The following is a 24,637-nucleotide window of genomic DNA, read 5'->3' as shown; positions in this document are numbered from 1 at the left end:
CTTACAAAAATAATTTATTCCTGTGATGCAAAGCTGAATTTTCAGCATTACTCCAGCCTTAAGTGTCACATGTAACATCCAGTCTATCACATGATCATTTAGAAATCATTCTAATATTCTGATTTATTATGAGTGTTTGAAACAGTTCTGCTGTCTAATATATTTGATGAATAAAAGGTTAAAAAGAACTGCATTTATAAAAATAAAAATAAAAATTCTAATAATATATATTCTAATAATATATTTTCTTTACTATCACTTTTTATCAATTTAACACATCCTTGCTGAATAAAAGTATTGATTTTATTTAGAAAAAAAAAAAAAAAATTACTGACCCCAAATTACTGACCAGTAGTGTATATTGTTATTACAAAATATTTATATTTTAAAAACATAGCTTCTTTTTTAATTTGTATTTATTTTTTACTTTTTATTCATCAAAGTATCCTAAAAAAGTATCACATGTTCTGAAAAAATATTAAGCAGCAGAACTGTTTCCAACTTTGATAATGAATCATCATATTAGAATGATTTCTAAAGGATCATGTGATAATGATCCTAAAAATTCAGCTTTGCATCACAGAAATAAATGATAATTTAAAGTATAATAAATGAAAGAAATGGAGACATTAAACTGCAGGTTGTTTCTTTTATACTTTTTAATCAAATATATATAAAATATATATTAGAATAGAAAATAAAATACTGCTGCAAAGTTCTCCACTAAATAAAATACTCTCAGTCTCAAACCAATATCATATAATAAAATATAATGAAAAATATAAAATAACTATGATTACAGTGCAGCATTACCAATCCCAGCTTGTAGACCTGCTCATATTTAAAATATATATATATAACTTTTCCAAAGCGTAAAGTGCATTATCAACAGTTTCAGTTTTTAGACCTGCTCAGATTTCGTTATTGCGTTGGACCGATCGGAATTAAGAGCAAAGGTCTGTTTAAATGCCGACGGGAGCTGCGTTTGAATTACAATCGTTTTTTTTCCTAGTTGTAGTGATGTTCACACTCGCGTGATGCCTTTTGAAAACCTTAGGCCGGTGACACACTGGCATATTGCACCTGTCAAACATAGTCTATTTTGCCGTCAATACTGTTGACGGTGTCCTTTATCAGTAGGCTTTATATTTATGCTCAACATGAAGTATAGATATTGTTGTCCTGAAGACAAGATCCTGGTCTGTCGGCGCCTCGGCGGCCTCCCTCTATGTCAGAGAGCTCCTTTCACACTGCACGTCGGACCCGGCATATTGACGGAACATTGCCGGGTCGCTTCTGTGTGAAAGCAACCATGTCCCGGGATTGATTCCGGCATTGAACCCGGGTCGGGGACCTAGTAACATTGCCGGGTTCAACCCGGGACAAGCGCTGTGTGAACTAAAGCCAGATCTAATGCCGTGTCGAAGTGATGCATTATCGCGCGACTCTTTACCGGCTGTTTTGAAGGAAGATCAACGTTCGCGACGAAGATATTTGTGCAAACTGTAATGAAGCAGAGATCAGTTAGTTCCTCACTTTCCGCGCTGACGCCGAGATCGTTCGCTTGCTTCAGTGAAAGTATAACGTGCCTAACGTTTTCGAGTCGTACATTACACGTCACGCCCTGATGTCACGTGTCATTACGGGATCTTTAATCACTTAATCACTGGCAGTGTCAAAGTGCAAAATCTAGCGACCCGGGAACAATTGCCGGAACACTTTACCCGTGTATTTGCCGGAATTGCAGTGTGAAAGGGGCTCTACAGTAGCAAGCAGAGCGCCAGCGCCGCGTCAGGCACGATTCTGGTGTGTAAAGACAGAAAACCCAGTAGCCCCTCACTGAAGAACACAAGATCCAGGGGGCGGAGTTGGATCCAGGTCCAGGGGGCGGAGTTGGATTTAATCCAGGGGGCGGAGTTGGATCTACGTTCAGTGGGCGGAGTTGGATCTACGTTCAGGGGGCGGAGTTGGATCTCGTCCCACTGCATTTAGATTGGACATATAGCAGATTAACGTCATACATATTCACGTCCTACTTACTATTGTTTCCGCATTGAGTCGTAAGTAAAGTTATTCTTTTGACGGAAAAATTAATTTGCTAAGAACCTTTTTTTTTAAAATAACACTTAAATGCTTAGTTACAAACACTGTAGTCCGGCGCACATAATTATGGGCAAGTACCAAATATTTTAATATTTTAATTTGGATGAACGTTTGTATTAATTTCAAAAACATTATAACTACCTAAATAAAAAAATAGAATCATACCTTTCACAATGCCTGAAATGCCCGTAGTTTCTTGTTAAAAGTAAGAATAAAAACAAGTGTGTTTTTTGATTGGCTAAATCTTACCCTCTCAGTAGTCCACTTTGACTTCAAATTAATAAGGCACATCTGCTTTTATTGGATTTTAATTTGGATGAACGTTTGTATTAATTTCAAAAACATTATAACTACCTAAATAAAAAAATAGAATCATACCTTTCACAATGCCTGAAATGCCCGTAGTTTCTTGTTAAAAGTAAGAATAAAAACAAGTGTGTTTTTTGATTGGCTAAATCTTACCCTCTCAGTAGTCCACTTTGACTTCAAATTAATAAGGCACATCTGCTTTTATTGGAATGGTAATAAATCATGTGTCTATTACATATTTTCTAATCAAGTAGAAAATAGGTGTGCTTTCATCTACTGATCATGAACATTAATAGACAACTGCATGTGAATAAAATATAGTCAAAATCCTATGTTGTAAAAGATGACGGCTATTTTCAGTAAGAAAATATTTGCCCAACCTCTCTCACTTCACTGTTCCCACATCTCAGACCCCAAATAAATAAAGTATTACATTTTTAGACAGTTTTAAAGTAAAGAAGTAAAGAGTAAAGAAAATACTATGCACAACTTATTGAAACAACCAGTTCTTTATTTACCCACGTTAGATCACAAGTATCCTTCTCACACATGCAAAGAGAGAGAGAGCGAGAGTCTTACCACGCTGAATCGACACGCTACATGTAAACTATATTCTTTGTTGTCTTCTCCTGTCCAAATAATGGAGTTCATTTAGAATTATTAATATTTTTCGAACAAGAAGAAGATATGCCGGTTTTTCCAGTAGTGGGCGGAGCTAATGCGCAAATGGCAATTTCATTGGCTGGCGTTCATCTATTACCGTCCCTGTTTTGATTTCAGCAAATCAGTTTGACCGAACGCAGACAACGTGATTAATATTCATGAACCCAGCAGCTCATCAATCCATAGTTCATTGTATACTGTTAGTATGGTAGTAGAATTAGTAGCAGTATTATCTTTTAATAATAATTCATATGATCTATTACTATTTTTTTTTATTTTTTACAGAAACCCTCAAAAATATCTTATCAGCATCACCACCAGTCTTAAGTTCAGTTAAAATGACAAATATGCATTCATTAAAAGTTCATTTTTACATAAAGGCATTGTGCTACAAAATATTACTATTATTTAGTAAAATGTATGTGATACTGCTACTACTGTTGAAAAAATTAATAAAACTTTATTTTTTAAAGAAATAAATCACAAAATATTTCTTCCATGTTTTAATTTTAATAGCGAATCCCCTTTATTTACCAAAAATAAAATGTGTTTAAATTTCATAAATTAAAAGACAAATTAAATTTGGGAGAAACTTGTTTACTGTTTTTCATAATTATATAACTTGTAGAAAAACTTTAAACACAATTGTAAATAAGTATAAAGAATGGCATTGGTTTTATTTTTAGAGATAAAAAGTTTTTTCATTTTAATTAAAAAAAATTAATTAGCATATTTTGTGTTTTGCTTTGGTACCGAAATTGGTACCGAGAACCGTGGATTTTCACTGGTATCTGTACCTAATACTGAAATTTTGGTATCGTGACAACACTAGCCTCTACATTTCCCTCTTTTTCTTCCTCTATCTCCATCTCCTCATCTGATCTTTTATTTTCTACTCTCTGTCCATTTAGGAACAAGGCTCAATTTACTATTTCAGCATTAATCTATTATTTTAACCATCACTACTACTCTTGCACCTAATCAATAAGTCCACCTTAAATATTGATACAAAACATTAAACAACTGATACACTGGAATATAGTGATTAATATTATTATTACTGTTGTAGTTCTTGTTGTCTAAAATTGAACACCTTTGCAATGTAAACAAATGACAGGCTACATGTGTTATTAATCTCCTTGACACTGCACTTTGATGGTAGGTCAGGTATATTATTCATTTTATATTGACATTAAATAAAATAAATTTATTTCCAGAGAGATATTGAGTTTACAGGCTAAAGTGGTCTTGCTGTCGTAAACACTGTTGCTATTGTAGAAAAAAAAAATTTGTGTAACATTTAAAATATAATTATATTTTAATTAATTTCTGAATTGTTTTTATTTTCATAATGATAATTCAGAGAATGAGAAAATCTGAATAAGCATTACCAGTGTTGTGATAATTATTTTTAAGGCACTCTACGTGTTAAAAAATAAATAAATACTGTAATATAATAATAGTTTAGTCAAATAACATAAAAAGACCAGACCCCTCGATCAGGGGCGTCATGCACTCATGATTTTTGAGGGGGCACTTTGAGGGGGGGGGGGGTGTATAAGTCATGCTACGAAAGCACTGTATAACTGATATAGGCTTATGCTTTATTTATTTTTCCTTTTTATTCAAAACAATTCCAAACATGCCTAATATATCAGGAAATATCTCGATTCTCAAACGTGTAAGTAAACACGTGAAGTAAAACGAGTAAAAAAAAAATTAGAGGAAAGTTTGCTTTGACAAAAGGGCACTTTGAGCACTAAGGGGCAAAGGGGCAGGTGCCCCCCCCCCCCCCTCTGCACGTGCCTGCTCATAGGTGACCCATTTCAACCTCAAAAAAGTGAGTTGTCACTGAAAAGTGAGGAGTTTGCATCTATTGCACTACATGCACACAACACTCAAAGAACAGCACAGATTTGGCAGAGCTCGCTGCAGAAGCCTGGGTGGGTGTCGAGTTCCCCTCTTCTTCCTCGACCTACATATCCTACAGGTTTAGCAAAGAAAGAAAAAAATAAATATTCCAATGTTCATTATTTTTGTAATGTTTTAATTCATCATTGAAAGCAAAACACCACATGGCAACGACTACCACTGCATACCTGGAATACAATTTTTGAATATGTCTCCACTGCATATAAGTTTCCAGTCTGTACATTTTGTAGAACTCTGCCTTGTAGTATGAAAAGAAAGCACTCCAATTTGTGACACCTGTAGACATGTAAAAGTACACACATTCAAAAATCCACAAGGCTAGAATTCATTAACCAGCTGTTCAAGCAAATAACATAAGAATTTTTTAAAAATACGTAAAAAGTTATGCAAAAACTACTAGGGAACACTTACTGTCAAGCCAAAGAAATGGGCTCATCTTCTTAAGGCTTCCCCCGTCACAAGGTCTCTGAAGCGAGTGCAGACAAGGGCCAGTGTCAGAATAGGCTCGTCACCCTCCTGGAGAACAACATTGATAAAAATGGCAACTGTAAGCAAACAAGATTGTATAAAAACCACATACTCCCTGTAAAAGGAATACAAAGACCAGTATGCTGAGAGCAGTGTTGGGTGTACCTAGTAACTAAGTAAATAGTTACTGTAATTTAATAATAGTTATTTCATATGTAATTGAACTAACACGGTGTATAGACTGCAGAACATTTATACACAATTAAATAGTGGATTTAACATCAGCATTTAAAGTCTAACATTAAAATGCATGCTTTTTATGTACCCTTCTCACTTTAAATACTTTGTCCAATTCTCACAATAAACTAGTTGTGTAATAGCATGAATAATGCTGGGATATTGCCTGTTTATTACTACTTAAAAAGCACATATTAATGTCTTATTCTTCAAAACCTTATTCCAAATACTTAATCCTAACCGATTCTTAAACTAAACAACTACTTTGCTACATATTACTAAGCAATAATTAGGAGTACATTGTGGAAAAATAGTCAATAGTGAGAATTGGACCCTAATCTAAAGTGTGAACAGAATAATTTATATAGTTACTTGGAAGAATTAAAAGAAACATTTCATGTCTATCTTTGTATCATTAACTTGTCAAGGTTGATATAGGATTTAGAAAGTAATTAGTAATAAGAAATTTAGTACTTTTTGGAGAGAGTCATTTGTACAGTGACCTACACTAATGTAATTAGTAACTAGTAATTAATTACTTTTTTTTTTTTTGAGTAACTTACCCAACACTGGATAAGAGTTAAAATTTCTAAAATGTAAAATTGCTAGTGACATTATACCACAATAATCCCATGCTCCTTGAGACAACAATTCATGTAGTTCACTTGGTCCTTCTTGAGTCTTGAGGCTTCCCTATAACACAGTAAATGGTGTCAGGAATAAAACGAAGAAAGTTAAAACTTTGGAAAGACAGCATGGTTTTGCAAATCTGGTTCTCACCTTTTATGGCTAATGCACTTTAAAATTAAGTTCAGCCAGCACTCACGAATGGACTTTGCTTATACAGTAACTGTGTTTGGCAATAACAATGAAAATGTGCAAAAACAGCATGGCATCTCTGAAGGGCAATCTTCTCACGTCGCAACACTGTTCTGTGCATCTATGGTCGACGTTAAATGTATTTCAAATGGTATTTCTTGCCAAGTTAGCATAGCCTGGCTAGCGTGTAAACTACCTTGCCAACAACAGTCCACCTGTAGGTTTACATGTGCGCGCTAGCTGTTATCTAGTTAACTGTTAGTACTTTTAAAGTTAACGTTACTTAAACATGTCTTGGCGCTATCAAATAGTATGCACACCGTCAAAACTTTGACATATTTAACTGTGATTATTACTTACAGACATACACTACATAATGAATCTATCTCAACTAATATTAATCTAGACTTATAAGAGCAAATGTTGGTGATTACGGGCCACAAGCCTGCAACTTCACGAACATGTAACTTTATGCAGCTTCTTCCGGCAGAACACGGTTTATAAAGTGGGAGGAGTTGGATCTAGGTCCAACCTCGCCCCCTGAATCTTGTGTTCTGCAGTGAGGACCTTCTCCACAAAACGCGAAGCAGCCGTCACGCAACTGACACGCAGCAGAAACGCCCCGCTCACGCCACGCAGCCATTGTGTCACCGGCCTTAGAATCAGCTGCAGGGCGGGATTTGCGCTGAACGCGGAGACTTCCGCCACTTAATATGTTAGTTTGGAAACACGAAAATCTACCTATGTTCCACGTACAAAATATTGCATTCAGTCATTTGGTACACACGTGCACCGTACCGAAAGCCCTGTACCGAAACGGTCCAGTACGAATACACGTACCGTTGCACCCCTAATATATATATATACTGTATATATATATTTTTTTTTTTACTGGCATCAAAGGTAGTGTGAAAAGTTACACTACAGTTTTTTGGAGCAAATTTATCTGTTGCTTGGTTGAAACTAGACAAATTAAACTGATTCCAAAACCTGCTTTTTTAACCCAAATTCCCTCTGATATTCTTTTTCGTTCTATCCCCAGATCACAAGAGATAGGCTCTACAGTGGCAGACAGCAGCCGGGAGGCCAAAGCCCAGTTCACACTCTGCCTCACAGTCCCATACATTCAGTCCAGGGCTCTATGTCTCCTCCTACACCACGCTCCATGCCCTCCTCCCCTTCCAGGATCCCCTTCGGTCACTCTGTTGCCATGCCTGGTGGCGCCACCTTACCCAGGGACCGTTTGTCCAACGTGCCCCCCAGTCGCTCCATCGCACCCTGCCCCAGTGCCATCCTAGAGCGACGGGATGTGAAACCAGATGAGGATCTGAGCAGCAAGAGTGTTCCTTTGTATTCAGAAGCTTACGGTTCATCTGAGGCCAGGCTCAGTGTAGCCTCATCTCAAGGCAGCCATACTGGAGACATCCCGGATGGGGCGGTGTACATCCAGCACCGCTCCATCAAGTCTGACGGTGCGTACGCAGATGGCCAGGATCTGCAACACTCCCTCTACAGACAGAAATCTCGCAAGTACAGTGAGAGTCAGCTCGCCTCTATGGGCTCCAAAACACCGCCAGCTTCCCCTCACAGGGTCAGTGAGGTCAGAATGATTGACATGCTCCCAGGCCAGAACTCCCACATGCCCTCACAAGGTGTGGCAGCGGAAAGAGTATCACCTGTGCGAAGATCTTTCCGCAAGGACAGTAATGGAGCCATGGAGGGGGCGACCAGGGTAAGAGGCAATGTGGGCTCCCCTGTTTTTGCAGACCTTCCGCCCGGTCATGGAGAGAGGCTGTTTCAAGGAAATCCTCAGAGGTGGGTCTTTTTAAAATAACCTGCATCTTATTGTTTTGTGAGACAACACAAAATGTTTTTCTGACCCATTGAGGCTCATGTGTATATTCTGAATATACAGTATGCAGAATATATAGTAACGAAAACACTTGATTGTTTGAAAGGGTCCAAGTCTAAGGATGTTTTTGATTTTGATGCAAAATTCTTGAAAAATTATAAATTAATACTATGTAAGCCTTTAACTCATTTGATAAATTTGTCAATAACAAAATCTTATTTTCCTTCATCCTGGAAGGCCGCAGTAGTGACTCCAATCTTAAAAACAGGTGATAGAACTCTTACATCAAATTATAGACCCATTAGTATACTTCCAATAGTTTCTAAAATTACAGAAAAGGTTGTTTATGATCAGCTAGTCTCTCATCAAAATTAAGGTGAATTTACCTTGCACCCGATGTAGTTTGGCTTCCGAAAACATCACTCGACAGAAACAGCAAATTGTTTTTTTGTGGAACGAATCAAAAGTCTACTTGATAAAGGCGGTGTCGTTGGAGCTGTGTTTTTAGATTTTAAGAAGGCATTTGATACCGTTAATCACAACGTTTTATTATCGAAACTTTCTAAATTTAATTTATCCGTTAATACCATGACCTGGATGGAATCCTATTTGAATAACAGAAAACAATGTACAAGAGTGGGTGATAAGTGTTCCTCATTTGCAAACTGTATTTCAGGGGTCCCTCAAGGGTCTATTTTAGGACCTCTTTTATTTTGTATATATATAAATGACCTCCCTCAAACATGTCCAGATGTTAACATCCAGATGTATGCTGATGACACTGTGCTTTTTACCCATGCAAGATCTAAAGAACACACTGCAGCAAAACTGACAGCTTCGATGAGTAAGGTGTCGGATTGGCTGGCAAATTCACGTTTGACCCTTAATCTAAGTAAAACAGTTTGCATGTATTTTACAGCGAGGATTAATATTCTACGATATTAAAACCTACCCCTTTCTTCTGTTATTCATTCAAATAGTGCATAAGTAATCAAAGGCTGATGGGGAAAAGAACACAATAGTCATGTTGCGTGGTGAAGTAAATTAAGTTAAATTGAGAAGAGGGCAAAGTCCAGAATTCACATATATACTACCATGCCTCGAATACTGAAGTTTACCAGAGTTTTGCCCTCAGGAACAGAGAACGGCAATAAAATTGGCTGGCTTTAGCATTGTTTGCACTGTTTAATACTCCTTAGATCCTTAGCTAAATAGAATGTGATCATTTATGTAATTATCTCATGTGGCTTGTGTTTTGCAGTGAAAGAATAAGGGCAATGGAGCAGCAGATAGCCAGTCTTACTGGACTCGTTCAGCATGTTCTTACGAAAGGGCCAAATCCGATTTCCAAAGGGACTTCTAGGTACATTTTCACAGAAACATTTAATGTGAATTTTAAATAGCATGAATCTAATTTGTGTCAGTATTATCTCGTGCAAAATGATTCTAAGATTTAACGTTTTGACCTTCTCTATAGTGAGAATCCTGTAAAGATGGGGTCTCAGTCACAGAATGGTGGTCAGTAAACATTCACTTATTGATTATAATGATGCTTCTTCCCTCCAGAGCAGTAACTTCATAAATTGGTGTTTTTGTCCAGGCGTCTGTACTGTAACATCACCTAAAGACCCAGTTGTGCAGACAGACAGTGTTTCAGCCGAGGTTCAGCCTCCTGTAAGAGACCCTGCTATATGCTCAATCCTCTCCACCTTCAGGAGAAATGTCTCTGACCTCCGACTGCAGCTCCACCAACTCAAACAGATGCAGGTACACATAGAAATTCAAACTGAAAAGAGGTTCTGTCCAGGGCATCTGCTTTTTAAATGCTTATTCTACAATATTATAAAGTCTTATAAGATATTAGTGCTGTCTGTCAAATTAAAAAAAAGTATTTCGCAAAGTTATGCAACAATTTAATAGTGAAGCAACTATCTTCACATATTTCACTACTAAATAATACACTACTGTTCAAGCGTTTGGGGTCAGTAAGATTAAAAAAAGAAGAAAAAAAAGAAGAAATTAAGCCATTAATATTTTTAAAGATCATGACGGGCCATGCATTTCACACCTAGGCCCTCAGTGGTGTCCTGAATTAATCCACCTCTTAATAAAATCAATAGTTTAAGATGCCACGTTTATAGAAACCATCAATATTATACAGAAATGCAGTATAACAAGGCGTTGCATCACAGACGGGTATCTCATGTATGTACAAGAAACCCATTTAACACAATTTAACCAGTCTCCTTTCATCTCTAGCTGAAGCATCAACATATCAACCTGATAAACCTAATAAAATGACAAAAATATTGTCCACCCCAGTGTTCTTACAGACATTTATTAACTCAAACGTATTTATGCCTTGCAAATAACATTGGTATAAAACAAAAAAAAAGCAACTACAATTTTTTTTAAGTTGACCTAACAATTTACTCGTACTGCTTTTTTTCCCCATCTTAACACATCTCATTACAAGTCTGCCAGTACACTGTGGGTTTTCATCACTGATAATAATTAAAAAAAATCTTGAGCACCAAATCAGCATAGGAATAAATTACATGTTAAAATGTATTAAAATAGGAAAGGTATTTTATTCTGTATTATAATAATAATATAGTATTACTCTTTACAGTATTTTTTTTATCAAATAAATGCAATATTGGTGAGTATAAGAAAATCTTCTCAAAAACATTAAAAACTCTTACCCAAACATTTGAATGGTAGTATATAAACACACATGCACATACTATATAATTATAGTAAGGTGATGTAGTATTATAATAAACACATGAGTTATAATATACAGTTGGTCAAAAGACAAGTGTGTTGATAGAGCTTTTCCTTGCACACACAGCTGCAGAACCAGGATGCCATGAAGCAGATGCTGCGACAGGCAGAGCAGAAGATCTCAGAGAGGTTTTCAGACACTGTGCTGCGCCTTGAGGACCCTGTTCATAGACAACGAGTCCAGGTGGAAGAAGAAAGACACCGATATCTTGGCATGGAGGAGAGAGTTCTCATGCAACTCGGGTAAGACAACAGAACAGCAATTTTTATGTGACCACTTAAGAACTTGACATTAATTAGTAATGATGCATTCATTACGGACTGGTCATCTGTAGAATGTGAGAGACAGCTGTAGACGAACAGAACAAGTCAGTACATTGATTAACGGAAACAAATGAGCCAGATTTGATGCTGATTAACTGCTCACGTCTAATCAAAACTGAATTCTCCTAGATCCTGCTTACTAATTCATTACAACCCCATGCCTCCAGTCAATGCTGAATGCACATATTAATAAACAAAGACCAATGTAGGTTTTTAATAGATGTGAACTGAGGGGATTTTTATATCATTATTGTTGTATGGACTCTTGAGTATTTTTCTAAAACCCATTTGGTGGTGTAAACCTTAATAAAGTAAAACTAGTCTTACCTATATTGGGTGGATGTGTGTGTGTAATTGCATGAAACAATGCAGTTAATAATCCACTGTCCCAACCTGTCTCAGAAGAATAAGGCCTGAGAATGATTCTTTGTGTTTCCTGTCATGATGAATATGTGCTGTCCTGAAGGGGAAAAAGAAGTCAGATTGCTTCAGAAATAAGTATGTGTTTAGTCACATTGTGCATGAAACCAGTGTTCTTATTAAATTGTTAACTTAAAATAAAAAGCTATAAAAATATTAATAGAAAAAAATTTGGAAAATCACAATGTTAACTGGAACTGAAATATAATATTAGATATTTTTTTAAAAGCTTAAACTTAGAAAAAATTGCATCTAACTGAAATCTGAAGTACTAAAATGACTAAAACTGAAATAAAAAAAGGAAAGCTAAATTGAAATATTTCAATAATTATAAAAATTACAGAAGCACAATAAAATTACTAACACTTGTTAAAATGAATGCTAAAAATATAAAAACAAAAGCTCATTCAAAATATGAATAAATACTATATAAGTACATACATTATACTAATATTATACTACATTAAATATACAAAGCATTTTATTCTAGTGACCAACAAATATCAGTTAATACCAATAATAACAACCAAGAAATGTTGTTGTTGGCTTAAGTTAGATTGTGCTTTGGTGAGAAAGATAACAAAAAGCAGGACTTTGGATGATGTTAGGCTGTGATCTCAGCGCATGTGTACTGGCTTGCAGATTCCTGCATGGCTGGCCCTGCTAAAGACTTTACTATGCTGGTACAACTCATGGCAACCAGCTTCAACAATTTACACTTCATAACCGTTTCAAGATGGATGAAGTTCGAAAATCTGAGAAAGACGTAGGTTATGATGATCCTCTGAAAGTATTTGGCTGAGGGCAGAATTTTGTGGCCAACTTTGCATACACAGCTAAACCTCTCTATATGTGAACTGTCAATCAACAACTAACAAGACTAAATCACGTTAAACAGGTTTCATTCTCTAGCAGTCGAGACTAACAGTCAAGACTTGCTTATTACACAGTATTAACTATCATTAAATGCTGCAAATGCTGGATTAAATGCAATTGAAATGTATATAAACAGTGGTGGAGTTTTTTTTTTTTTTTGCTTAAACCAGGAAATGAACAGAAAGTTCATTTAGTTGAGTCAAGTTAGTTTACATGAAATTGTAGAGAACATGCAGCTTGAGCGAAAATACTTGTTATATATTCTTCTTTTCTTGTTTTTTTCATAAAAACAAAACAAAAAAAAAACACTGGCTATGCGTTCTGTACTAGACTAACTGAGACTTGTCATGGCACTTGTATACTGTTGTTGTTCTCTTGTTGACCTGACTGCTTCTATTGTTCTCATTTGTAAGTCGCTTTGGATAAAAGCGTCTGCTAAATGATTAAATGTAAAATGTAAATGTATAGCAATATAGTGGCAGGGGTGCTGATGAAACAATGAAACATCCTTGTAACAATGTCACAGAGAGCTGGAGAACTATGTGGAGATGCTCAAGAAAGAATCCACCTGTGCCATGAGCAATCAACCAGTCACTATGAAGGATGTGGAGGAAGGGGCGGTCAACTTGAGGAAAGTAGGAGAAGCTTTGGCCACACTCAAAGGTGATTGAATTTGTATTTACCCTCCCTGTGGACTAACCCTAACCCTAATGATTACGTACTGTAGTTATTATACACCACAGTTCAAAAGTTTAGGGTTAGTAAGATTCGTAGACCATGGCAGTGGCAGTGTAGATAATAATGTTGTATAATAACAAATTGCACCTTTTCAGGAGAGTTCCCAGCCCTGCAGATGAAAATGCGTGCTGTGTTGAGGGTGGAGGTGGAGGCGGTGCGGTTTCTTAAGGAGGAGCCTCACAAAATGGACAGCATGCTGAAGAGAGTCAAAGCTCTGACTGACACTCTCAGTGGACTGAGAAGGTGAAACTCATGTACCATTTGAAATATTCCATTCCTTTACAGTTTGTAGTTGTTTGGCTGCTTCATTGTTAGGGTTTCTGTTTGTTGTAGATATGCAACTGAGAGCCACAACCATACGGATTCAGTTTCCTTTGTGGAAGAGTACAGCCCTCCAAAACCTGTTTGTGAGTCTCCCACCCTACAACCAAGATCACCTGCCAAAGAAAGCTACTCGGAGCCTGTGCTCTCTTCTCCTGTCACTGTGCACCGCATTCAGACGGCTGCCGTCAGCGCACACCACCCCAGTCCCCCGCTCACACCCACCCATGGCAGGGACTCCCCCACTGTGGCGAAGGTCAGTCCCAGGAGCAGAGAAAACAGCCCTGCCCTGCAAAAGAGAGCATCTCCACAGGGCCAGGAAGCCGTGCCAGCAACCCCTGCCATCAAGACGACTGGATCCTCCTCAGCGGAGGAGATGTCTGTGAACACAAGTAGGCCTGTGCCTGAAGAGGTGTGGTTCAGCTGTGACTTTCACTTTTGAATGATTACGATTTGTGGATTGGCACCAGCACAAGTATGTCTTATGTACATCTGTATTTATCTGCACACTCTTACAAATGTTGGCATTGATGGTTCCATTCAGAACCTGCAACATCCATGAAAACTTTCCATTGCATAAAAGGTTCTATATATAGAGGCAAGGGTCTTAAGATTATAAAAATGTTCTTTACACTAACTAAAAATGGTTCTTTTACCAGTGTTTACTGGTTGGTTGGTTGTTTGGGAAACCAAACATCACTATAAAACCACCCTTTAGGAACCTTTATTTTTAGGAGTACAGGGAACGTCTTCAAAAAATTCTTAAAGTGTGAATAAATATACTTAAATGAGTAAATTTCACAAAAAAGCAAAATGTTCTCTACAAAAATCACTTTCAAACAATGAAGCTTTCTGTTGGTTAGCATGGTGAGTTCAAGTGACCATCTGCATGGAGGACTTTTTCCCCCTCACATGAAATTGGCTGTTTGTGCAGATTCCCATTGAAATGACTCGGTTTTGCCTGTAAAATTTTGCAGAGCAGAAGTAAATGTGACCATACCGTTACCCAGTATTATTTCCAACAAACAGTAACTTCTGTCGGGTTCTCCACAGGTTTCCAAATGGGCAGTAGATGTGGACAAGGTTCACTCTACTAGACCAGAAGCGGAAAAGGAAATGCAAAGGATCCTTCAGCAGAGCCAGGCCAGTCTTATGAAGGCCATTCCTGACCTGGAAGTGAGCAATCCAGTTGACAGCGCCCCCTTCCAACCATCCAGCATCTTGACAGATGAGGAGGACTCTCCACTTCCTGTGTATCCACTCCATGGGCCCCCTGGTATGTCTGTCCACTCATGTGAATATTCATATAAACAATTCATTCACAAAGGTTTCTTTTAAAAGTAACAACCACAAAAAAAGATATTCAGAAAAAGACATTTTTTGCTATTTAAAGTAAAAAAATAAGAAGAAGAAAAAAGATTTATCATTAATTCATAAATATTTTTTTAATTTTTTGGAGTCACACCACATTACAACCTAAGCTATTTTATGATATTTTAAATATATGAATTTATTTGATGTTTCCTTTGCCTTGAAACACAGTCATGAGAGGCTCCAGGGGTTTTTTCTGTCATTTCCTGTTTTATGTTTTGTTTTTCTGCATGTTGGTTGGACCCCATGTTATGCTTTGTCTTTTTACCTGACAAAAGCTTTTTTTAAATATTGCAATACACCTCGCTGTTTTTTAAATAAACCCAAATTAGCTGGTTCAGATGTGCTTGATTATAGATTGGATCTAATCTGCAGGATTTATATTGTTTATCGATGCACTTTTTATATTACTTCAAACAGAAGCGGCACCACAGGATGGACCCAAAGCAGATAAACCAGTCCAGACCAGTTTGCATAGGCCACAGAAGCCGACCATAGAGAAGCCCCACAGGGCCAGTGTTGACAGAGTACAGCCCAACCCTGAAACGGTCAGCAAATCGCCTCCCCCTCCCCCTCCACGCAGATTCTACGCCTCTGGAACTGGACTCACCACAGGACGTTCAGGAGAGGTGATCTACACCACCCGGAAAGAGTCCACGAGCGCACAGGTGCTTGAGTCCTGCTTTTTCAGCTTCCTCTAATTAAAATCACACCATTATTCATGTGACTTAGGCCTTGCTAAGCTGCATTCCCACACAACTTGACAATTTTAATAACTAGTATTTGAAAACAACACATCTGCTACGTGTAGAAATTTCAGTGTGTTAGATTTTGCCTGTGTGTATCATTCGCTCCATAATGCGTCCTTGTTTTTGTGAATAATAGTGACAGAAAGTCACGGTAGAGATTCCAGCTGCTTTTGTTGATTTGAGAGACATAATGAAGGGTGAGGGTCGGTCACACTTGACTGGTTGTTTTGGTTATAGGAGGGTGAAGAGGAGGCCCCGAAGCCCAAACCCTTGCGTGTGCCCCCAGAGGTCAAGCCTAAGCCCCGCCCCCCTCCTCCTGTCAACACCTCCACCTTACAAGATGAAGAGGATGAAGAAGATAAGATCATGGCTGAGCTACAGGTAAGCAAACCACAATCATCCTCACAGGAGCCACTCACACAAAGACATGAACGCACACTTGTTCTTTTACGAACACAAGAACAGAGGAAAACCAAACACACAGGAAGTGTGAGACATGTCAGAGGTGTTAAGGGACAAATATTGAGCCCATTCAAAAATCAGACGGCCACACCAGTGTCAACATTTACTCAAAAGCATCAAAAAGGGGGTACTATGACTCTCTCAGAAGTTGCACTTGTGCTGCCCTCTATTGTTGAGAATGGGTAAGGTTTAATACTACAAATCTATCTTCATGAATCCGATTTTATTTTCATTAGGAATAAAAGTACTAAATCAACAGCATAAAGTGGCCTCTAAAGGTATTTGTACATATCACACTGAAAAATTTATGAAATGACATTGTATCAGTTAACAAAATATTAAAGAAAACCAAGTATAGTATTTTATTTTAAACAAAAATTGCAGGTCCACAAAAACCATTAAGAAACCAAAAAATTGATTTAAATTAAATAAAATGCTCTAAAAAATATAATCAGAGAGATGACATCTATTTTAATGTATGCAATAAATAACTCAAAAAAAGAGACAAAGTAGTGTGAATAGGATTATGCATATATTGTGCAGCAGAAGTATTGAATAGTGATAAGTGAATGAATGATTATACATTAACATGAATGAATATAACTGAATGAAAATGTGTATATAGGGTTATAGTGAAATAAAGTATATGTATTTTTTTATATTATTATTATTCAAATTTATTCATTCTTAATAAGATTACTTTATTATCAGATTGTAAAACTGAAAGGTGAAGTTAGTTCTAAGAAAATAATCTGCATCTTATATGTGCAGGTGCCACTTGTATCTAATGCATTGATGTTTATATATATATATATATATATATATATATATATATATATATATATATATATATGTGTGTGTATAGGGAACATGTATTGCACCTTGTCTGGATCAAGGTGTTTAGTTCTGTTGGCATCTCATAATTGCACAAAAACAGGACAGAAATCTCACCCCTACACAGCCATAGCACCTAATGACCGTACCCTTACCGCTCCTCAGGTGTTTCAGAAGTGCACTATTAAAGATTTACTGCCCCGATACATTCTTGATCTCACAACCCGTGAGCCCCTAGACAGTGAGATGGAGCCAGGGCTTTCCCTGTCTTACTACACAAAGGTAATGGATGTGATGTGTGCTAAACTGCCATCGCAGTTTAACAACAGTGCTTGTATGAGCAGTCATGTCCCATAACCTCCTGCTCTACTGACACTTCTTCGCAACACCCATACTGATGTACTGACGCACGTCAATGCCTGACCGTAGCCCCTCATCAAGTGAGGGTGTAATATGTTTGAATGTGTCTAACACTGATCTGTCACTCACACTCTCCTGCTGAATGCTAATAGATACAGCATGGGGTGGGTCAGAGTGACTGGAGCGTTCGGAAGAGCCATTCAGCACTCTTGACTTCTGACCCTTTCCTTTTTTAGCATTCAGAGTTCACTTTGAAAAAGGGCCAAAATGTCCACCATAAGGAGGTATAAAGATATAATATTACTGCTTTGTAAAATTAACTAAAATATGTATGTGGATACCAAACATTATATATTTGGTATCAAATTTGGTAATTCTAAATTAATATTTAAATATTTTGTATGATGTTTTGGGCTCTAAAAGCATATAAGGGATAGGTAATATTTTCATCTTTATGAATGTTTTAATGTGTAGTAAATGTAATGTATAAATTTGTGTTTAATGTTTTTTTTTTAAATAGACAAAATATAAATTCAAGCATGTGTTTTTCAGCAATCTCTTTCAACACCAAACTTATTTGCATGGAAAATACTATACATACAATTTCACTACTCCCTCAAGCATTTCTAGTCACCTTAAATACATTATTTTGACACAATGGTGGACAACATACAGCAGTCCTTAGTAAACTAAGGATGTAAGCTAAACTAAACTCTAGATGGCACCATTGACCTCTTTTTTAATCTTTCTCTCTGCATTTTACTGACTAGCTGGGTATTAATTTGAAAATGTAAATAAAGGTCTAAAACAGTGTAATGCAATGACTCTGTGCTAACAACCTGTCCTAGCAGACCACTCACCTGTCTGAAGTAGGAGCACTATCTGAAAGTAGGGAAGATAGTGCAACACCTGGTTCACCTGAGGTAAATATCATTTGTTAATGTTTCCATTAGATTTATATGTGATTTAAGAGCATGTATACAGATTGTATTCACTTTGACTTTAATATGTTGTTTGAAGTCCAGTCCAAAGGATTCTTGATTTCTTTGTCAGGTCATGTATTATATCACTGGAACATCAAAAACATCAAGGGAGAGCACCTCTACACCAGATGACCTTAAGGAACATAAGGAAGCCACTTTTTCTCCTTCAAAGGTTGCACTTGAGAATGCTTCTGACCTTTCCAAGCAAAAACTGTTAACATCAAATGACTTATCTATATTTTCAATTCAGTCAAGCCAATCAGTCAAGAAGGTCCAAAGCAAGCAAACTATTATTCATGAGGTGTCATCTGACCCATTTAACTCTTTAAAGAACAGCACTGAAGCTGAAAAAGAGCCATTGATCATTAAAGAGCTCAAGACTGAATCAGTGCTGAAGTCCCTAAAGCAGGCAGTTCCCACACCTTCTGAGAAAGTTTCACCTGTTGCGGAGAAGTTAGAACAGCAGATACTGCGGACGTCCTCTGAGCAAGTCGAACCTGTTCTGGATAATTTAATAAAGTATGGACATCGCACAACCACTGTTCAGGTTACACTCGTTGGAAAGATTCCACAAAGTGCTGAACTTCAGGTTCATGCACCAGTCCATCAGCCAAACTCTCACGCCTCATTTTCAACACAACCAAATGACCATGACATTGAGCAGGAAGTAACAAAGAGATCATCTGAAGATCAGGCCAGATACACTGAGGAGGCCAGTCTAAGTCCAGACCTCCCAGGAGAAGAAGGTCCTCCTCCACCAAATAACTTTGCTTTCAGGATCACTAAAACCAAGGTACAGGCTCTATCAACTGGAGAGTACCAACAGCTAGTAAACAGTAAAGGCACAGATGTCCAAACTGTTAAAGTGGGCTCAGAACCAACTGTATCTGCCCCTGAGGACTCTGGATGTGACAAGAAGCCGGTTATAATCATTTTTGACGAGCCTATGGATATCTGTCAGGCCTACAAGCGGCTTTCCACCATCTTTGAGTGTGAAGAAGAGCTGGAGAGGGTGCTATCGGAAGAGAGGATAGATGAAGAGAATGAGGAGGAAGAGGAAGAGGAAGAGGAAGCCAACTCAAAGAGTCAGATCGGTCAGATAACACCTAGAAATAATCGAGATCAGTGCAGAACTGAGAACAGGGTAAACAATCAGAGAAGTAGTAGTGTTACAGTGCCTCTACAACAGCAGAGTTCCTTTGAGAGTTCTGCTCTTACCGTTGAGGATGGAGACAAGACAGAATCTCCTAAAGACACGAAAAAGAAATTCAAGTTTAAGTTCCCAAAGAAGCAGCTTGTAGCTATTGGTCAGGCCCTTCGTATGGGGACAAAAACTGGCAAAAAGACACTGCAGGTAGTTGTCTATGAGGATGAAGAGGAACCAGATGGAACCATGACTGAGGTCAAAGAAGCTAAAAGGTTTGAGATCGAGTCCCATGCAGACTCTGAGTCTACCACCCCTAGGTCGTTATCGCAAAACCAGACCACCACATCACAGAGCACCAAAGACAGAACTGAGGAACTCCGTAAGTCAACTTATCGAACATTAGACAGCCTCGAGCAGACCATTAAGCAGTTAGAAAGCACCGTAAGTGATATTGGGCCTGCATTGATTTCAGAAGTCTCTCGCAAAGAGGAATCGAAAGCAAAGAGAATTGCCAGTGACTTAGAACCGGAGGAGGGCAGTCCCACAAAAAAGCCAGCACCTCTGAAGCCCAAATCTCACAAGTCATCTCTGCAAAAGAGATCCAGAACACAGTCTCGTTCTTCCTCAAGCATGGCCACTTCCTCCAGTTCCTCCAACAGTAAACAGGTCTTTCTCAACTCCTTTGCAAACTTCTGCTGGTGGCTTGGGTTTGCTTTAAAAGCCTGACTTTCTAAACAATGACTGTAATCAACTTTGAATGTGTTTCGTAGGTGTCTTTGGGTGAACTCACTTGGGAACGCTCTGTTTTGAGGGCTCTGTGTGATTTCAGTGGACACGATTATGGAATTCTTTTTCACACCACTCTGTCTACTTTCACTTTTCAGACTTTCAATGAGGTTGTATCCACACACTGTTTCTCTGTCTGAGAGCCTCACAATTTTGGGATTAATATAGTGCATGCACTGTGGTTGGGAAATTGATGGTACACTTGAGCATGCTGCCTGCATTCTTCTGTCCCCAATCACATCTACAAATGAGAAATCTTTAAAAGCTCTGTCCTCATTCTGTCGTGTACTTGTCAATCGCCTCAATCCATCGCTGAAATTGTTTCCTTGTTCTTTTCAGAACTCTGTTGACTCTCCTGCTTCGAGTCGGATTTCCTCACCCAAGTCTCGCCAGCAGCCAGCAGGAAATGTGGAAAAACCCGGAAAACCTCAAAAGCTGCAGGACTCCCAGAGACAATTCCGGCAGGTAGTTTTACTGTAGGGCAGTGTAAGGCATGAAGACATCTTGGAGTAATTTTATTGTGGACACATGGATCCAATATGATGCTCTCTCTTTCCCTACAATTCATCATAACTAACTCCTTGTGCATGTTTATCATATATACCAATCCTTGCGCTCCTTAGGAATCAAACCCGTGGCCTTGCCGTTGTTAGCATATTGGTCCAGTTGAGCTATACAGGAAAACTATGTGACTGTTTTCATCCAACAGTCAATCATAGATGCAAACACTATGAATTTAGAGCTTAATCCTACTGTGTTGGTTGGGGAGTGATGGTTTATATTCCCATTTTTTTGTAATATGAAGACATTTTGAAGAGCCTCTGACCTTTTTGGTCTGGTGCCCATATTCTTCCTTTTATTCCTTCTTTTCTCTCTGTTGCTTAATGTGTGAAATAAACTGTGAGAGAAAAGAGAGAAACAAAATGACGCCCTTTGTTGCCAGAGTGATATTTTTGTTGGTGTTGTACTGTAGAATATTTTTATGGAATATAGAGCTCTATGTTTTCACGTTTGTGTTATCATCCTACTTGACTTCCCATGTCTTCCGGCATCTTTGTTCGCAGGCTAACGGGAGTGCTATGAAAGCTGGTGGGAATAGTAAACATGCTTTCCTTGCTTTGCCTGTTTCTAAGATCCCAGCTTTTATACCTAGCTCATGGAAACATAGCTCAACCCGTGCTCCTTGTTCAAATGCATCTAGGCTTACTAACCAAACCTCTTCCTCTTCTTCTAAGTCCTCTATCCCATGTCTCAGCCTGAGCTGGCCCAACTGTAGACCCGTCTCACCCTCTCAGCAGCCTGAAGGTCAAAACCTAACCCTCCCTCCGCAGACTCAAAATGGCCAGTCCTGCTCCATTTCCTACTCATCCTCCTCTAGCTCCTACTCTACCTCCTCCTCCGTTTCTCCGACCTCTACTTCCTCTTCCTCATCCCTTTTCTCTCCATTCCTCCGGTCTCCTACTGTCATGTGCCGGGGAGGTCGAGCTGTACACATGCCCAGCTTCAGCAGCCACAGGTCTCTGAAGACCAGCAGTAGCCAAGCCTCTATCACACCACCATCTTTTACCGGGAACATGGCATGAGCTGTCCATTTCTCTCTTTTGTTCATTCTGTTTGCAATCATTTTGGTGGTATTTAAGGTGTAACAGAAATACTGATTTAGTTATGCCATGTATTTAGGGTTGTGTTATTGTCTTTGTGCACTTCCACTGAAATCCAGAAGTAGTTCAGAATCTAGAGCCACATATGGTGCTTCTGAATTATGGATTTTGTTTTGATATATGTGAGGGATTAAACTTGACAGTGTTGGCTTTATATTTTAAAGAAGTGCATTTGTTTACTTACATGAACTATATGAAATATACATTGCTATTTTAGAAAAAGGAAAGATTTTTCAGTGTATTGTGTTTTAAATTAGCCATATATAGTGGGGGTCCAAAAGTCTGAGAGAGCGATGATTAAAAAATGTATAAGACCTTCCTAAAATCTTTATTAATTATTATTATTTGTTGTTGTTGTTATAGGATTTTCTTTAGGGTGCAGGATTTGAAAAATGCAGGATTTACGAATATGCAGGATTCTGCTGTTCTTCTAGGTCACTAGAAGCAAATGAAGAGGTCAAAGAAGCAAGTCTGTAAATATGTACGAATTATCAGATGTTCCTGCTTCTCAAATCATTCTGGAAAACATGATCATCAGATTTTACACAAACTTAAATTGTTATGCTTATTTTATATATAACATGTTATATTAAATATTAAAAATGCTAAATAAAAGCAGTTTCACCAGATGTCTCAGACTTTTGGACCCCACTGTATATCTATCAGAAATGGTTTAACTGGTTTGTGCAATCATTTTGGTGGTATTTAAGGTGTAACAGAAATACTGATTTAGTTATGCCATGTATTTAGGGTTGTGTTATTGTCTTTGTGCACTTCCACTGAAATCCAGAAGTAGTTCAGAATCTAGAGCCACATATGGTGCTTCTGAATTATGGAATTATGGTTTGTGGTGATTGATTTGACAGTTTAAAATTAACTAAATTTAATCTGAATTGTTGCGTTTTGCCTCCAGTGCACTGCCAGTTTTAACAATTTGCAGTTTGTAGTGTTTTGTCATAAAACCAAAGTTTATATTTTTTTTCGTTTTAATTTAAAGACTCCAAAACAATGGTGTATATACTGTAGTATGAGTGGATGAGTGTGCAACCATCATAGTGGTTCTCTAGCCTAGCTTTGTGTTCAGCTTTATTCTTGTACTCCTTCAAATATCTCGTCAAATGTCAAACAACCTTTTACTCCTATGCATGCTTTTCAGATATTTAACCATGGATAATGCAAAGATAAATGCTGTAAATATTACCTCTGATTTTGTAATACTGTATAAATTTTATGAAAATTGTTTGGAAGAAAATGCTTGCCAGAGATGTTTATCAAATAAAGGGCTTCCAGTGTATTGTCATTTATTTTTACGTGTGCATTTATTTAAGCTATGCATGTGAATGTGTAAAATGTCTGACAACTACATATTTTAAAACGTGGATGCAGAACAGAATTTAAAGCAAATGTCAAAACATCACACTTGTCTCTTTAGCAAACGTAAAAGAGTTTAACCTGTTTCAAAGCCTGATAAAGCGATTTGAAAACTGATGACAGCACTTCCAGTTCGCATCACTTCAATATGCAACTGCAAGAGCAACAGACTTGCTGGATTCTCACTGAAAAGAGACGTGATGAAATCATCTAAAGCTTAATTGGAAAACCTCTCAATATTATATGTGTATTAAAGAATCATTCACAGAATCATTCAGTAGTCAGGAAATGCCAACACTGTTCTGTGATTTCTCAATAATTAGAAACTGAAAAGTTCTAGCATTTAATTCTTAAACCAACAGCTTCACTAAGAGACCCTGTCATTGCTCTCTCGCTAATGCATTCATATAAATGTCATCTTTACTGTGCTACTTTATCTGTATCTGGTTTAAAATGAGCAGAAATCTGAGAAATATAAAGACTCAAAAACAAAAGAACTGATGAAAATAAGCTGTTAGGAGCAATAGTCATGTGGTCAAATGTGTCATATGCCATGTGTGTATATATATATATATATATATATATATATATATATATATAAATATAAATATTTTTTTTTACTATAATATACTTTGGATGTGATGCAGTCAGTGTTATGAGAGTAGCCCATTACTAATTCAGATCTTTAAGTAACAATTTAAGAAAGGTTATATTGAGATATCAGATAAACTGAAGTGGGGATCTTAAAAGTCTTTAAAAATGGGTTTCAAAAGCCATTTTAGAACTGTGCCTATGCCCCTCAGCAGTCATTTTATTATACGAGACATGAAAGCAATTAATACCTGATTGATGTAAGAGTCATATCTAATATGTGGACAGCAAAACTCCTGAGACAAATGATTGGCACATCTATTAATTTGGACTTGTTTGCCGTGCTTAGATATGCATTATTTTAACTGCAAGTTGAATTCAGTCTTAAAGAATTAATTTAGCGTACCTGTTCAGAGACATGGTGCAGGCGATCATCAGCTAACAAATAGCAGTTTCCACTGACTGTTTTATTG

General features: G+C 37.5%; 1 protein-coding gene across 1 annotated transcript in view; it reads left to right on the top strand.

Moving 5' to 3' along the window:
• The window catches only part of LOC132154892 (sickle tail protein homolog), a 61,538-nt gene extending 39,055 nt beyond the window's left edge, over nt 1–22,483 (top strand). Inside the window, exons 6-21 of the mRNA XM_059563615.1 lie at nt 7,574–8,346; nt 9,645–9,746; nt 9,861–9,901; nt 9,984–10,150; nt 11,238–11,413; nt 13,317–13,453; nt 13,624–13,771; nt 13,862–14,261; nt 14,903–15,125; nt 15,641–15,888; nt 16,207–16,350; nt 17,431–17,547; nt 18,474–18,548; nt 18,679–20,421; nt 20,881–21,006; nt 21,606–22,483. Of these exons, the coding sequence (XP_059419598.1) occupies nt 7,574–8,346; nt 9,645–9,746; nt 9,861–9,901; nt 9,984–10,150; nt 11,238–11,413; nt 13,317–13,453; nt 13,624–13,771; nt 13,862–14,261; nt 14,903–15,125; nt 15,641–15,888; nt 16,207–16,350; nt 17,431–17,547; nt 18,474–18,548; nt 18,679–20,421; nt 20,881–21,006; nt 21,606–22,124 (5,139 nt within the window). The 3' untranslated portion in view covers nt 22,125–22,483. The remainder of the gene's footprint in view (nt 1–7,573; nt 8,347–9,644; nt 9,747–9,860; nt 9,902–9,983; nt 10,151–11,237; nt 11,414–13,316; nt 13,454–13,623; nt 13,772–13,861; nt 14,262–14,902; nt 15,126–15,640; nt 15,889–16,206; nt 16,351–17,430; nt 17,548–18,473; nt 18,549–18,678; nt 20,422–20,880; nt 21,007–21,605) is intronic.
• Nucleotides 22,484–24,637: the final 2,154 nt, after the last annotated feature.

Source organism: Carassius carassius, chromosome 12 (genome assembly GCF_963082965.1).
Source record: "Carassius carassius chromosome 12, fCarCar2.1, whole genome shotgun sequence".
Classification (NCBI taxonomy): domain Eukaryota; kingdom Metazoa; phylum Chordata; class Actinopteri; order Cypriniformes; family Cyprinidae; genus Carassius; species Carassius carassius.
This window is presented reverse-complemented; position numbering and strand designations above follow the sequence as displayed.